The 15,055-nt window shown below is 43.7% G+C and overlaps 1 protein-coding gene across 1 annotated transcript in view; it reads left to right on the top strand.

The window, feature by feature from the left end:
- SAE1 (SUMO1 activating enzyme subunit 1) overlaps nucleotides 1-15,055 on the top strand; it is a 52,103-nt gene that overhangs the window by 21,668 nt on the left and 15,380 nt on the right. Inside the window, exon 6 of the mRNA XM_051989297.1 lies at nucleotides 7,638-7,743. Within this exon, the coding sequence (XP_051845257.1) occupies nucleotides 7,638-7,743 (106 nt within the window). The remainder of the gene's footprint in view (nucleotides 1-7,637; nucleotides 7,744-15,055) is intronic.

Genomic DNA, 15,055 nt, shown 5'->3' with positions numbered 1-15,055 from the left:
CATTTTGAACTAGCACTAACCCTTATCTACGAAGGTTTTGATGTAAGCAGTGTGTTCCTATTGATCATCTCCAGAATTCCAAACTTTGATTTTAGGGTGCTTCTCCCACCAGCCCTATTGGCCTGAGAGTCTGTACCCCTACATTCTGATTTTGATTCTGCCCTTAGTCAGCTCTTGGGGCTTCAAGTAACTAACTGCCTCTGCAAAATGAAGTGTTTGATGAGAATTAGTAACTCTCTGTGGTCCTTTTTACTTTGAAATTTGGTGGTTCCAGTTCAGACCTTGCCTTTCCGTCTAATTTGTAGAGAGTCACCAGTTAGGTTATAGCGTGATTAGTTCAGTGGAAAGCAGGGACCTCTGGCTTCTCCAATTGATTCTTGGTAAGAGTTCATACAGTCCTAACTCGGGTACAGACACCAAGATAGACTTTGTATTCTAGGTCTGCCTGCTGTGATGATTAGAAACTTTTTTTAAAAGGAGAAACTCGGATGATCATGGATGCCTTTCTGGAGCTTTTGAATGCTTTTCTGAGGTCCAGAAAAAATCAGTGGGAATGATTAGCGCTCAGAGGTGGCCTAGCCTATCCCCTCTCATTGTAGATGAAGGAAGCAGCGAGGCCAGGTGACCTTCCTGAAGTCACATGGGGTGAGGGGCAGAGCCTGATGCAAACTCCGGTCCTGTGCCCCATCTTCGAGACATTTTCTGGCACATAGGGTGAAGCTGGATTCATCTTTCCTTTGCTTTCTTGTACAGACTGGGTATCAACAAAGTTTTAGGGCCAGAGTTGTTTGGCCTGCCCCCTGCACCTCATGTTTTACCTGCCTGTTCTGTTCCACTTTAGAATCTGTTGCTAGGCATCATAGACTTGCTGCTCTAGTTCTAGAGCATCCTTCCTTCAAAGCATCCCCTTGTACATGCAAGCCTGGAGAACATTTGAAAACAATTGTTACCTTCCCCCTCCATCCCCACCCAAGTCTACTTTTCTCCAAGCTGAATTGGCCCTGGTGTCTTCAGACAATCTTTGGGCTTTGTCTTGAGGCCTTTAACCATCCTGCTCACCTGTTGGCCTGAGGACTCTCCGGCCTATCAGTATTCTTCATAAAACATGGCACCAGGTATAATCTTATACCAGATAGAATCTCACTGTCCTTACCTGTGGCCTGGCTAGTCCAAGGAGCGCTTTTGGTAGCTCTGGATTCCTTGAGCTTGCAGTCCTCTAGAGACCTCAGATCCTTTACAGACAAATTGCCATCTGGGTACATTGCTTCCAATTTTTAAAAGCCAAGTGTGAGATTTGACATCTATTTCCAATAAACTTTTTCTTGCTAGATTTGGCCCCATATTCTAAAGTGTGATTTTTTTTTTTTTTAAGGCAGTCAGGATTAAATAATTTGCTTAGCGTCATACAATTAGTAAGTATCAAGTATCTGAGGCCAGATTTGCACCTCAGGGCTTCCTGACTCTGGGGCCTGTGCTCCTTGACGTTTTTTCCTCTATTTTTGAATTTGGCATCTACTTGTTACCAGTTTCTTTGAGCGTGGTATAGAATGTGCATTAGATGAACCATATCTTTAATCCAGGTTCTTCTTAAAAATGTTAAGTAGCACAGCGCCAGCTTAGTCCCTAAGTATTGAATTGGTGGGATGTCCCTTTGTATCTAGTTATTTGGCTTGCCATTTTGAATAACCACTGTTGTAACCACATCTCTCCATGTTGTCCACAAGAAAGAACACAAGAGACTTTGTCCTATGCTGTGCTAAAACCTAGATTAGTTGTGTCTGGGGCATTTTCCTCATTTAAGTTTAATAGCTTCATTTCTCCTCCTCCCTCTAAAAAAAGAAAAAGGCAATGACATTTTTAGTACTGTTATGCTGCCTGCTGCCACCAAATGGTTGAGGAGAGGGAACCCAACCAGGATCTCGGGGTGAGGAAGTAACTGGAGACACAGATCAGAATGGGGTCACAGAATTGGAAGGTTGGGAGGGACGTCTAATCCCAGCTTCCCACCCAGCATCGGAATCTGCGTGGTAATGTCCTGAACAGGTGGTTTGCCAGCCTCTTACTGAACGCTTACAGTGACTCACAACTCCCTCTCTGCCAAGTTGGTTGAATAGCTGAGAGAAAAGCAGAATAGAAAGTTCTGCTCTGTATGAGACAGAATGAATCTCCCTGTGAGCACTTTCCATTGCTCCTGGTTCTGTTTCTTAGTATCCAAAAGAAGTCAAATTTCTCCTTCTCATGAAACTCCTCAAGCATTTGAAAATAGTTTGTACATTTTCCGTGAACTTTCTCATGATTATTAGGAAATACTTGCCTGTCTTCTTTTGCAGAATAGGAAACTGAGGCCCTGGCTTTCCATCACATCATTGTTTAATGGGTAAAAGCAAAAACTGGATTCCAGGTCTCCTCCTAATCTGGTATTCTTTCTAGTAATAATAACAACAACAATAATAACAAAATTAGAAGCAGCTAATATTTCTTTAGTGCTTTAAGATTAGCAAAACATTTTGGATCTATTTTATTTTTATTTCTTAACGCTGTACATTTATTATGGCATTTGTTTTATTAATGTTGTGAAGGAAGAAAGTCTGTGCCTTGCTTGCCCACCAGGGTTACGTTACTGGAAAGCTACTTAAGAGGGATTTGAACTCTGATCTTTTTGGACTCCCCAGTCCAGCACTTTTAGGGTTGACGTATATTGGGGTTACCAGCCAGTATTGTGAATCATTTTGAAAGAATTGTAAGCATAGACATCCTCCAAATCAAGGGCCAAAGATTTTATTACACTGCTAAGAGTGGGCCAAATGCATAAAGATTTTTAACAAGTCTAAGAGTTTTAGCAGTTAATAAGGGGGGAGACAAATTCCCTAAAAGTAATCAGAAAGAAGATGCCATGAGACAGGCGGACCCCATAGTGGGCTAACCCTAAAAAGGAGTTTAATGTCCTAAATGGAGTTAGCGGGGAATCGACTGTATTAGCTGGCTCTCTGACCAGCTACAGTAATTGTGGGCTTATGATGGTTTTGTCAATGCAAAGAATTCAGCTAAGAATTCAGATGAAGATCTCTACCTGGTGTGGAGCTGTGGAGGTGTGTTCATTTAAACAAAAGGGCACCTTAAGGCCAGATAATTTCTGTTCCTCTCTGCTTGCCTCCTGGAGTAGCTCAACTTCCAGATTTATACAGTAATTTAGGCTTTCTCCGTCAATGCCCATTCAGTTACCCTCATCAGAGCCATGTTCAAAATTAATATATAATGTCTGTTTTCCAAGTTAGTTTAAAATAAGTGGGATAGTCCTTGAAACTATTAGTTACTTTCTCTGTACCCCTCTTGTGCCTGGCTAAATAGGAGTTGCATAATGTTGTAAATACGCCCAAGTGTCCACTTTACTGCATACCCAAGAAGGACTTGCCCAGAGAAGATGCCAGCTTGCACCGGCAGAGGGAGTTTGCTCATAGCTACTAAATTGGCCAGTCCAACACTCAGCCCTCTCCCTATCTCTGTGAGCCACACTTATGCTATGTAAACTTCCCATATCTGTCATCTGACCCTTAGATAAATTAGTCTGGCTTTGGTGGAGCTGCTCTGTGAGCACTCCTTGGTGTCTGCTCTGGTCTGTACGGGGCCGAATCGGGCAGCAGGACAATCTGGTTCCCTGCTGTTTCCATGGTGCTTTGTGTTTATTACCTCCTTTAATGACAACGTCCCTCTGAGACAGATCACACCAGTGTTAAATCACTAGTTTACAGCTCAAGCCTCATTTGCTCAAGATGTCCGTCCCCTTAAGTGAGCGGGCCAGGATCTCTGTTCTGTTGAGTGCTGATCTGCTTTATTTCCATTACCACGACTTGGTAGTAAAGACTGGGATTTGGATAGCTCTGCCCTTTGCTACAGGTATGACCTGGGACAAACCATCTGCTGTGGGCCTCAGTTTTCTCTTATGAAAGGAAGAGGTAAGTTGGAGTTCTAAAGAGCTAATCTAAACTGCCTGATCCCGTGAAAACAACAGCAGTATTTGGAGATGGAAGAGTCCCCAAATAAACTACTCCGAATTACTTTTTTTTATATACAAGGCTGTTGAGGGCAGAATAGGATCGTTGACTTACCCCTAGTCCCATGGGGCTAAGTCGGAACACCAGGGTTCAAGACCAGGCAGTATTATTGTCCCTTCTGTATTCCAGTGAGCGTGATTTGTGGAAGAGAAAGGTAGGGAATGGGTGCTTTAGGGACTTAGATTTAGAGATTTACTCTAAATTCTGTCATTACAATAAATATGAGGTCTTAATTGATTGCCTGAAAGATGTACTCATGTCTAGTAATAATAAATGCTTTTCGTTTGCTCCAATGGGATAAGTGGGGTGGGGATTCTGGAAGAAGGATTTTTCAGATAAAGGTTCTGAGGCCCAGGGCAAGTAGCAAAGGGATTTGCCCAAGTCAGCTAGGACTGGAACATGTGTCTTCTGATTTTGAATACTCTCCTTGAGACTTTCCTAGTATTTGCTGGATGCTGTAGAGGTACTAGTTGAAATCCAGCAGTGCAGGAAAACTGCATAAAAAAAAGTAGTCACAACAGTAAAAACAAACCTAGTAGTAAGATGACTCTTACAGTTTTTTTTCCCTTGGGAAAGGGCCAAGTGATGCCTCTGAATCGATGTTCATACTTTTTAAAGCTTGGGTTGGAGGGGGAGAGAAAGTAGGTTATCTTCTATCTGATTGCATGCCCAGACCATGCAGCTAATGGTTTGGCTGCTCCTGTAAGACTTCCTTAAGAGCTGTCTGGCAAACTGCTGTAGTATTCAGCATCACTGGGTTAGCTCTATCTTTTGAGGTTATGCCATTTGCCAAAAGTGCTAGGGCAGCCAAACAATCTATGGTGTGCCATATAGCACTGTTTACAATGTGTTGGAACCACTAGGCAGCAGCTGTGGGAAGGAGGAAACCCATGTTTGTTTAATCTTCTCCAGCAATTTGAACTTCTTTCTGCTTAAATCATCTTAGTACTACTTGAATATTGTGGTTGAGTTGCCTAATATACCAGATATTCATCTCTTTGCATATGTTAATAGTCTTTAAAATTATCTTTTTCATTTTTAAATAGACTGGCTCTATGTAAACTTTAGTTAGACTGACTAAAAATAGATTTTGTTATGGTTTAGTTTGGGGCTTGTTTTAATAACCAGCTCTCCAAATTAAGTGACTACTACTTAAGTAGTCATAGACAAGAGGAGATTTTCAGGTGAAAACATTGACGTTGTGAAGTTGTGATTCTGGAGCCCAGGAATAATGAAAGGGGAAGCTTGATGCAATGGCATTCTGAACCACAAAAGAAGAACTGAGTCAAGGAGATGAGCAGCTACAGACATAAAAGCAAGATGTTTACATTCTCCAGGCTACTTGGATGAAATAGATGAGGAGTTTGAGAATGGTCTTAGCAGGTCAGCAGAGTGGTGAACAATAGTGAAGGAAGACTTCCTTTTTCTGGGCATCTATTAGACCTTTCTCTGACCAATAGATAACATTAAATAATTTCTTGGCTTTTCTAATGATAATTTTTTTCCTTAGTGGTGGGATCACCTAGGTAAATTGCTGTTTTCAGCTTGCTCTTTACCAAGAAATAGAAATTGATTGATTGGGATTGAAGTGATTATTTTGTTGGGGAGAAGTGACACTCTTTTTTATTGTGTGAGATAGAAGAAAGGAAAATTGAAAATATTCCAGTATCCACTCTTTATTCTGATTGGGAGAGAAAAAAAATTTAACAGGAGTCAGAGAAAGGATTGGGAGGATCCTATGGCCTACTATTTTACAGGGGAAGTCACCAATGTGGAATGAGAAGCTCTTAAAATTTATGTTTTGATGCCATAAGGAAACAATTCTGGTAAGAAAGGAAGAGGAGAATTGTCTAAAAAAGAACAATTTGGATGTCCTGAGAACTTAGATTTTAAAAGCACATGTACAGAAGAAGCACCCAAGGGAAGGTAACAGGAATCAAATAAAAGTGTGACCTGGTCCTGTCAGAATAAATTTCTTAGTAACCTGGTACTAATAAGGATGCTGAGGGAGAATGAGAGGAGAGTCACAGAATGGCTGGATATAGCTTCTGCTTGGGAAATGGGACCCTTACAGGTGACCGAGGAAAGGCAGCAGTGCATCTGAGGATCTGCTTTTGTCTTCTCTGCCACATAGAATGATCTCTGACTTGGAGGAGACAGAACAGAAACAACAATAAGGATTTGTAAGTGGGGAGATTCTAGGAGGAGACCACACTGTCTTAGACACTTCCCCCACCCCCGCTCAAAAGGACTGGCGAGCATATTGCTGCACTACTTGGAGGAGTCCTTGAAAGATCAGGATGTTATGAGAGATGCTACAGCGTTAGAGATGGGGTGACTCGCAGTTTTCAGGAGAGACATGGCAGAATTCTAAACTGTGTTTAAGAGGCTGCTTAAGAGTCGACGGACTTTGTGATGAATTGGTTGTGTCAGACAACCCCCTTTCACAGAGGTAGATTTAGACTCAATATGAGGAAAGAGTCTTCCCAGTGACTGGGGTAGCCAGCATTGGAAGGGGCTCCCTTTGACAGATTGTCACCAAAGTCTGCAGGCCCAGGCTAGAGGACCACTGGTTGGCTTATGGGAGGAGGCCTGGCTGCTTCAGGTCTGGGTTGGCCTCTGAAGGCCCTTTCTCCTTAGTAAGTCTGATGGAGCCTGGGGCCTCTTCCAATCCATTGTCCATTTTATTTGTAATTCTTGGTTTAATTACATCCAAAGTTGCTTGAAATGTAGAGACTCCTAATGGGCATTTGGCAATCTTCAGTGTGTTGGCTGCAATTTTGCTGGCTCCTGGAACTGGAAGGGACTTGGAGGTCATCTTGTATCCCACTCCTTGTGAAAGGGAAGGATGGATGAACAGATGCCTGGGACACTTCCCATGACAAGTAGCTCACTCCCTCTCAGGAAGTAGCTGGTGCCATTTTCAGCCAACCCTATTAGGAAACTCCTGCTCTTTATCATTTGTTTGCTTCTGTTTCTCTTCTCAAGGACCAAAAGTAATCAAACCTGTCCTCTATGTTTTATTTGTGGAAGTATGATAAGACTTTTAAAAACAAAGGATTTGGGACTTGACATGAAACTAACTTCAGATGACCATGTAAGTAAAGTAAGGTCAGAGTCAGGGAACGCTGCTCTTTTTATTTTTGGACTAAAGAAACTGAGGCATGGAGATTTTCTTCATTTAGGAATTAGACGTGACCTTAACATTGCCTGATCAAAGCTCTTAATTTTACAGAGAAGACATTCATTCCCAGAGAAGGGAAATGAGTTTTTCAGGGTCAATGGTAAGTAGACAGTGGAGACCAAGAATAGAGATAATTAGAGAGGTTTCCCGACATTGTGTTCTTTCTACTGGGCCGGGCTTGCTCTGCTTTCCCCAAGAAGAGCAAAACTGTTAAAGGGCCAGGGGTTGACTATTGCTCTCTCCTTGTCTTTGATTCACATGTCCTGCTTTGGCTTCCTTGAGAGCTATAAAATGGACTTAGCTGGTGGAGTTGTTCCCTCCTAGGGGAGAATCTGCTTGCATGGATCCCAGGCTCATGCATTTTGTAGTTAAAAGACAGCTTTGGTTTTTTTGTCCCGCAGAAAGTGCTTTTCTGTCCATTCAAGGAGGCTTTGGAGGTGGACTGGAGCAGTGACAAGGCCAAGGCAGCCCTCAGACGGACCACTTGCGATTACTTTCTGCTCCAAGGTAAAGTCCTGCCCTCCAGAAAGATCGTGCTCCTACTAGATGTGCTTGTCGGCTTGGGACGGGCTTCGTGCAGACACCCTGGGTCCCTAGCAGGCAGCGTCCATTTTCTCTCTAACCTGCTGTAAGTCACCTTACTGTCTTGCATAGGACACTGGTGTGATCTGTCCAGAAGATGCATTTTTCCTCTTTTATTGATCGCTTACCCTTTGTTCAAAGGAAGTTAGATTCTTCTGTGGCAAATTGTCTCTTTAAAATGGTTTTTCTATGCTTTAAAAGAAGCAAATGAGCTGTGGATGACCTTAGAGAACATTTAATCAAATCTCATCGTTTTACAGCTGAGAAAACTGAGGCTCAAAGAAAGGAAGTCGGGCTGTTTGGGTTTAGCCTTTTTTTGTAGGATTTGCACTTCCACTCACACTGTTCCCCTCCCTACTGCTCGGGAAACTTAGATTTTGATGATACATTTATTCAGGTATTGATGAACATTGGCTAGATGATGTAAGTTTTCATTTCCCAGTGATGGCTCATGGTGTGGTGATGTGGCAGTGACCTGGTGACCTAGAGTTTAAAGTTACAAGGAGAATGCCAACCAAGTTGACTTCAAAGACTCTCCTCCCCACATCAGTAGCTGCAGGGATGAACTTTTTGGCCCAATTAACTTGCAAACAACCATCTGCGAAGGGGTGGGGAAGTTCAGTTCTAAAGGGAGCACCATCACATCCAGAGAGAATAGTCACACAATCAAGCCTTAGTCAACTAAGTCAGGCCCTTTGAAGAAGGCAGAGACACTGAAAACACTGCCTTCAGGGAGCTTCTTTGTTTTTTATAACTTTCCCAGCATTGGGACTCCTGCGGTCTTTTCAGGCCTTGGAAATGTGGGAATATCACAAGATTTGGGGCAGGAGAATTGCATTTTACTCTTGTCTGTGACAGCATTAAATTTTCTCATTTTTAAGAATGTAGTAATAAACAGTAAAAAAAAAAAAAAAAAAACAACAACAACAAAAAAAGCAGCAATAAAGTACTTGTGGAATTTTAACCAAAGTAAAGAATTGATAAGAAAAAACTTAGTCTCTCCTCATTCCTGCCTATCTTCCACTCACTTTCCAAAATGATCTTTTTAAAAATCCAATTTATTTTCAGTTTTTCGTGCTTTCCCTCCCACCTCTTCTCTGAGTCCATCTCTTCTCTATCTGGGGGTGGAGAGCGTGTTTCACTATGAATCTTCTGGAACTAGTTGGTTCCATCATCAAGCAGTGTTTCTAAGTTTTTCAGTTAAGTATCTTTATGGTATGATTGGTATCAATTTGTATTGCAGCAGTTCATACATATCTTTCCAGGTTTTTTAAAACTGTCACCTTCATCATTTTTTTTAAACTATTATTTCCTTTAGCACAATAGCATTCCATCACATAAATATACCACAACTTGTTCAGCCATTTCCCATTTGAATGGGTATCTTCTCTATTTCCAATTCTTTGCCATCGCAAAAAGAGCTGCTATAAATGTTTTTTGTATTTATAGGTTTTTCTCATCTTTTTCTTTTCTTTCTTATGGGTCTTGGGTATGGACAGAACTACTGGTACCTGGCCCAAAATGAGTATTTGTACAGTTTAATAGCTTTGGAGATATCTCTCTATGTTGCTTTCCAGAGTCATCAGACCAGTTCACAGCTCCATCAACAATGCATCACCAGGTCTGTTTTCCCACAGCTTATGTAGCATTTGTTATTTTCCCTTCTTGTCTTGAATTTCTTTGTCTGGAAACTTTGACCATTTATCAATTGAGGAATGGCACCCAAGTGCTTTAACACCATGTCATCCCCCCTACTCTTTTATCTCCAGTGGCTCCCCGTTACCACCTCTTTTATAAAATCACGTGGCTTTTAAAGTCCTTCATAACCTTTCCCCACCCCTACTTTTCCAGTCCTCTTATACTTCACTCCTGGATCCAGTGACTCTTGTTGTCCATTCCCAGAATGCCCTCCCTCCTTTCCTGAAGTCTCTGGGCTTCCCTGGCCATATTCGTTCGGATCCACCTTCCTCTGCAGGAAGGCTTCCCACTGTGCGCCCCCTGACCTCTTCCCTCTAAGATTACCTTTCCTCCATGCTGGCTGCAGCTTGTTTGCACATAGTTGTTTCTCTCTTGACTTTCTGTTAGATTGTGAGCAGTTTGAAGGCAGGGATTATCTTTTGTCTTTCTTGGTATCCCCAGTGTTTGGCCCCATGGAACCAGGCTCCTAGTAGGTGATTAATAAATGCTTGTCAGTTGACTGAAAAGGGGCCTCAGCTCATTGGGTGGGCGCCCCCCCCCCTTCCTTAGAGGAGGCAGAAATGAGAGCAGTGTAATGAGGGCCCATTTGGGGGTAAAGGGGGGCCACCGGTTCATTGAAGAAGTCCCTACACTGTCTCAGAGTGTCAGGCTCATAGGAAAAAATGTGCTGGAGGGGCTGTGTGAATGTCATTCCCTGTCATTCCTTGTCATTGGGAAGGGTCTCATGGCTGAACCGAGTTTTGGGAAGGGATCATGCAATCTTTCCTCCTGACTTCATGGGCAGGATAGCGGTCTGCTAAAAGGATTCAGGGCCTTGTCAGGTATTGGGGGACACAAAGAGGAGCAGGGTGTGGCCCCTTCTGTCCAGGGGGAGAGACAAAGTACCGACATTTCAGGATTGTGGGTTATTTCAGAGGGAGGCACTGACATTAAGGGGATCAGGCAAAGTTTCTGGGGGGGGTGTCTTTAGCTGAGACTTGAAGGGAGCCACAGCAGCCCAAAGGCAGAGATAGATGGGAGAGAGCTTTGTGAGGGTGCCAGGAGCCCAGGGACCCAGAGGGCTCAGGGAAGAAGGTAAGGTGAGGGGCAAGAAGACTGGAAAGACTGGAAGGACCAAACAGGAGCCTGTATTTAGTCCTGGAGGGGACAGAATGCCCTGGAGTTTATTAATCAAGAGGAGGACATGGGAAGAATCCAGTAAAGAGAGGTTCAGCCCTTTGGCCAATAAGTAGTAGGGCTGGTGGACATCAGAGCTGGGCCTTTAGGCGCTCCTCACTATGCACGCTGTCTGGCCCATAGCTCCAGCCCCACCTGGCCCCTTCCCGGGGCCGCCTGCTGGTCTCTTCACCCTCAGGGCTGAGCGGGATTTGTGGCTCTCTGCCCCTCCTAAAGCAGCCACTCTGTTCTTAGGGTGGTGGCCGTTGGGACGTGTTTCCAGTTACCACTGAGATAGAGCGAAGGGACACACTGGGGCATTTTTTCCATTAGATTGTGCCCAGCCCTCTGAGTTGAGGAGTCTTGAGCTTCTTTATTATTCTCCCATAGCGTGTTTCAAAACACCGAGGCTGAGCTGGTTTCCTGTGGCAAAAAGTGGACTTTGATTTGTTCTTTTTTGAGGTTACCATGAGTTTATCAAAACAGGAGTGCTAAAAATATCAGGGCTAGTGTGGAAACGTTAACTTACCACAGTGAATAATAACACAGTTGAACTTAGAACAAAATAAGCTGGACTTTGCTTATCACTGAATGCAGGAAAAATCAGTTCACTTGACTTTTAAAATATTTATTTCAGTGAGCTCATTAGATAGCAGCTATGAGGAGGATGCAGGAAAGTGCTTGGGTAGGAAAGATTTGGTCTTGACTGACTGGTCAGTATAGTACTCCAGGACGGTTCCAAAGGACTCGGGGTGAAAACTGCTATCCACCTCCACAGAGGGAATTGTTGGACTCTCCGAGTGCAGATTCATGTCTACTTTTTTCACTTTGTTTTTTTCTTGCAACATGGTCTCATATGGAAGTATGTTTTTTATGATTTCATCTGTATAATTGAGATCATATTGCTTGTTTTTTCAGTGGGTGGAGGAGAGGGACTGGAGAGAATCCAAAGCTTAAATTAACAAAAAAAAATTTTTTTGAAAAATAAATTTATTTTTTACAGAACTGAAAAATTCATCTTTTAACAACTTAATGCAGCTAGGTGGCGCAATGGATAGAGTGCCTTGGTAGGAATCAGGAAGACTCATCTTTCTCAATTAAAATTCAGCCTTACACACTTAGAGATTTGAGATCCTAAGCGAGTCACTTTACCGTTTGCCTCAGTTTCCTCATGTGTAAAAGGAGCTGAAGAAGGAAATGGCAAACTAGTTGTAGTGTCTCTGCTGAGAAAACTCAAAATGAAGCCACAACTGAAATGACTGAATAGTAATTTCTTAATGGGTACCCACTAGTAGCTCAGAGTTATTTTGATCGGAGTTTCTTTGCTTGTTAGTAAATCTCAACACCTTTTCAGATAGTTACTAGATACTATTAGTAACTAATAGTATCTTTCTTATCTTCAACTGTATATATATCAAACCTTTTCATTTTTTTGTCATGAATTTGACAAATATCAGCTAGTCATTTATTTCTCTCTTTTTTCTCTTTGTAAAATTTTCAGTAACAAATGTTTATCCCTAAAGAGGAAAAATAAACTACTTAGGTATATCAGATTGTTAGTGGTCCTCAAGTACCCACACTTCTCCTTTCCCAAGACCTCCTCCATTCCCTCTCAGCTACATCCAGTAGTGGCCATGTTTTGTCCATTCCCATGTTGAGGAGCTCCAGAGTTACTCTGACTGATGACATTTGTAGCCTTTGGTTTTTCCCTGCCTTAATACTTTTTCTAGTCTTTATCCTTAGCGTGACTTCTGATTTCTACACTCCCAGCACTTTTGCCCATGCTGACCCTTCCCTGAGCCGGTTCAGCCCTCGGCTCTTCGTGTTTTTTGGAGCTGTTGCCAGGCACCTCTCTCCACACCCCAGACCTGGTCATCTGGGAGTCATGTCATGGTTTTACCACAAATTTCTTATATAGGCAAGGCCATTCTTAACAAAGGCCTCTGGAGGCAGAGGATCTGGGGTCAGAGCCTGTCTCTAGCAGTCACCGCCTGTGCGACTGTCAGTGTCAGTACCCATCCCTCCCCAGGGTCCTCCTTTATCCAAGGAGGTCCTCTGCAGAAGAGCCCTCTGGGTGGATGTGATCCCAGGATTCTGCTCCTCCCCAATCAGTCCTCTGTCAGGGATTGTTGTAGGTTGACTTCTCTCCTCCTGCTCCCCACAGCTCTCCTCCTCGCAGACCATCTCAGTCAGAGACCGTACCTCATCCTGCATCAGAATATTCAAGCCACTTGCCATATTCCCTTTTCTTCTCAATTCTATTGCCTATCTCCATCACCCCCAATTCGGACATCTAGAAATCTTTTGGATAGAGTTGTTGACCTCAGAGGTGGGAGACCTGGAATTCACAGTCTGCCTCAGAAGCTTCCTGGTTGTTTAACCCTGCATAAATCACCCACCTGTTTCAAAAGATGAGGACCACTGAGATAATAGATGTAAAAGTGCTTTTCTTAAAGTGCACTATAAATGTTATTGTTGTGATAGCCATTTCCCTTTTTCTCCCACCATCTAACAGAGAGTGGTCCACCTATTTACTAAAACTCAATCCCATTTCCTCCCATCTTCTCAGTCAGGTGCCCCCACTGTCATTCCCTCTCTTGAGCCTTCACTGTCTGTTGGCAGGGATCCATTTCTGTCTTTCCCTGTGCCCTACAAAAAGCTATCACTAGAACTGACCCTCCAAGCTATTGTCCTACATCTCTCTTCCCTTTCTCAGCCAATCTTGATGCTTATTTCCTTGGCTTCCTTTTCTTATGCAGTTTTTCAAACCCTATGTAGTCTTCCAGCTCATTATTTATCTGGAACTGCCCTCGCCAAAGTAACCAATGATCTCGTAGGAGTTTTTCCATTCTCACTGTTCTGGATTCCTCTGCAGGATTTTATAGTCTTTACACTCCCCCCAGAGGGACTGTCCTCTCTTGACTTGGAGGATATTCTATTTTCCTGGTTCTCCTCCTGCAGGTCTGCCTCTTCCTTCCAAGTCTCTGGATCTTTACCTCCCTTTTCTATCTAGACTCCCTGGGTGACGTCATGTACTTGTAGGGTTCAGATAGCAGCATCTTCCTGCAGATGATGCCGGGGTCCTTTGATCCAACAGTGTCTTTCTCCTGACTCCACGGCCTTTTGGACATCCACATCTTAAACGTGGCGGGTCTCAGGCAGAGAAGGCTCGCAGTGTTCGTGGCATTCTCTCAGCCTGGCTCACCCTGTCAGTTGCCAGGTCTTGTTTCTGTCTCCATCACATCTCACAACCTCTCCTTTTGTTGGCACAGTCACCACCTAAGTCGGGGCCATTACCTCCTCTTGCCTTGACCATTGCTGGCCCCTCTTAGATGGTGTTCCTGCTCAAGCCTTGCCTTACCCGTGGTGCCCAATGCAGATCTGATCATGTCATCCTTCCACTCTGGGGTCAGCCCCCAGCTCCTCTATTACCTGGCCAGTAATCACTCCTCTCCCCAGACTCTACAATCCAGCAGCACTGGCTCCTTGCCGTTCTTTTACACAATAGTCCTTTTTCTCATTGGATGGTGCCCAGGCTTGGGATGCCCTCCATTCTTGCCTCTGCTTCTTGTAATCACCTCAAGAGCCTTCTGCAGAAGCTTTCTTCCCACTCTCATGCCCTCAGTTCTGAGCTCCCTTCGTGCTCCCACATCTGAGGTTACCTTTCCCCCTTCTTGATAGGTATTGTGTATGTGCCTATTATTGTAGCTTTTCCATGATTGACATTCTAGTAGAAATGATGGCCTTTGTGTTAGGGAATGCTTATAAGAAATTGTACCCTGCGGCTGGAGCAGAGTTGTTAGCAGGAGGTTGGAGAATAGGTGTCGTACTAGATTTGTGTGGGTGATTTCAGGATGAACGTTCTGTTGAGAGCATGACTGAAAAAGTTCGAAAAGGGGAAAAGCCCTGATGACTGTCCGGGGGGGAGGGGAGAGGGGGGGAAGGAAGGGGCCTGACTTCCCACAATCAGGCCCGCTGAAGCATGGTCTCATTCCATCCTACATGGGCTCACTTGCATGGCTGTATCTGCCTGTCCCTCGGGGTTCTTTAAGAGTTCCTCACACTTGGTTGGCTCTTCTCCCATTGGGTTAATTTCTTCAGGTAGGACACTCTGATGGCTGAATTCAAAATACAATTAAGCCTGGATTGCCTCGATCTTGGGCTCTTGCCCAAGGAGGCAGCAAGGTCCAGTGGACGGATGTTCAGTTCAGGTTCAGAGGCTCCTTGGTCTGACTTTTCTCTCTGTGACCTTTTGGAAATCTCTTGACCTCTCATCAGGTTCAGATTGTTTCTCAGTCACATGTGATAGACTCGACCTCAAAGAGCTCTTCTTTAAGCTTTAGATCCTCCTACCTTGACTCCCGAGGACTTAGGCCCCAGCTCC

The sequence above is a fragment of the Antechinus flavipes genome, chromosome 3, assembly GCF_016432865.1.
Source record: "Antechinus flavipes isolate AdamAnt ecotype Samford, QLD, Australia chromosome 3, AdamAnt_v2, whole genome shotgun sequence".
NCBI lineage: Eukaryota > Metazoa > Chordata > Mammalia > Dasyuromorphia > Dasyuridae > Antechinus > Antechinus flavipes.
The sequence above is the reverse complement of the archived record's forward strand: the minus strand, read 5'-3'. Positions and strand labels throughout refer to the sequence as shown.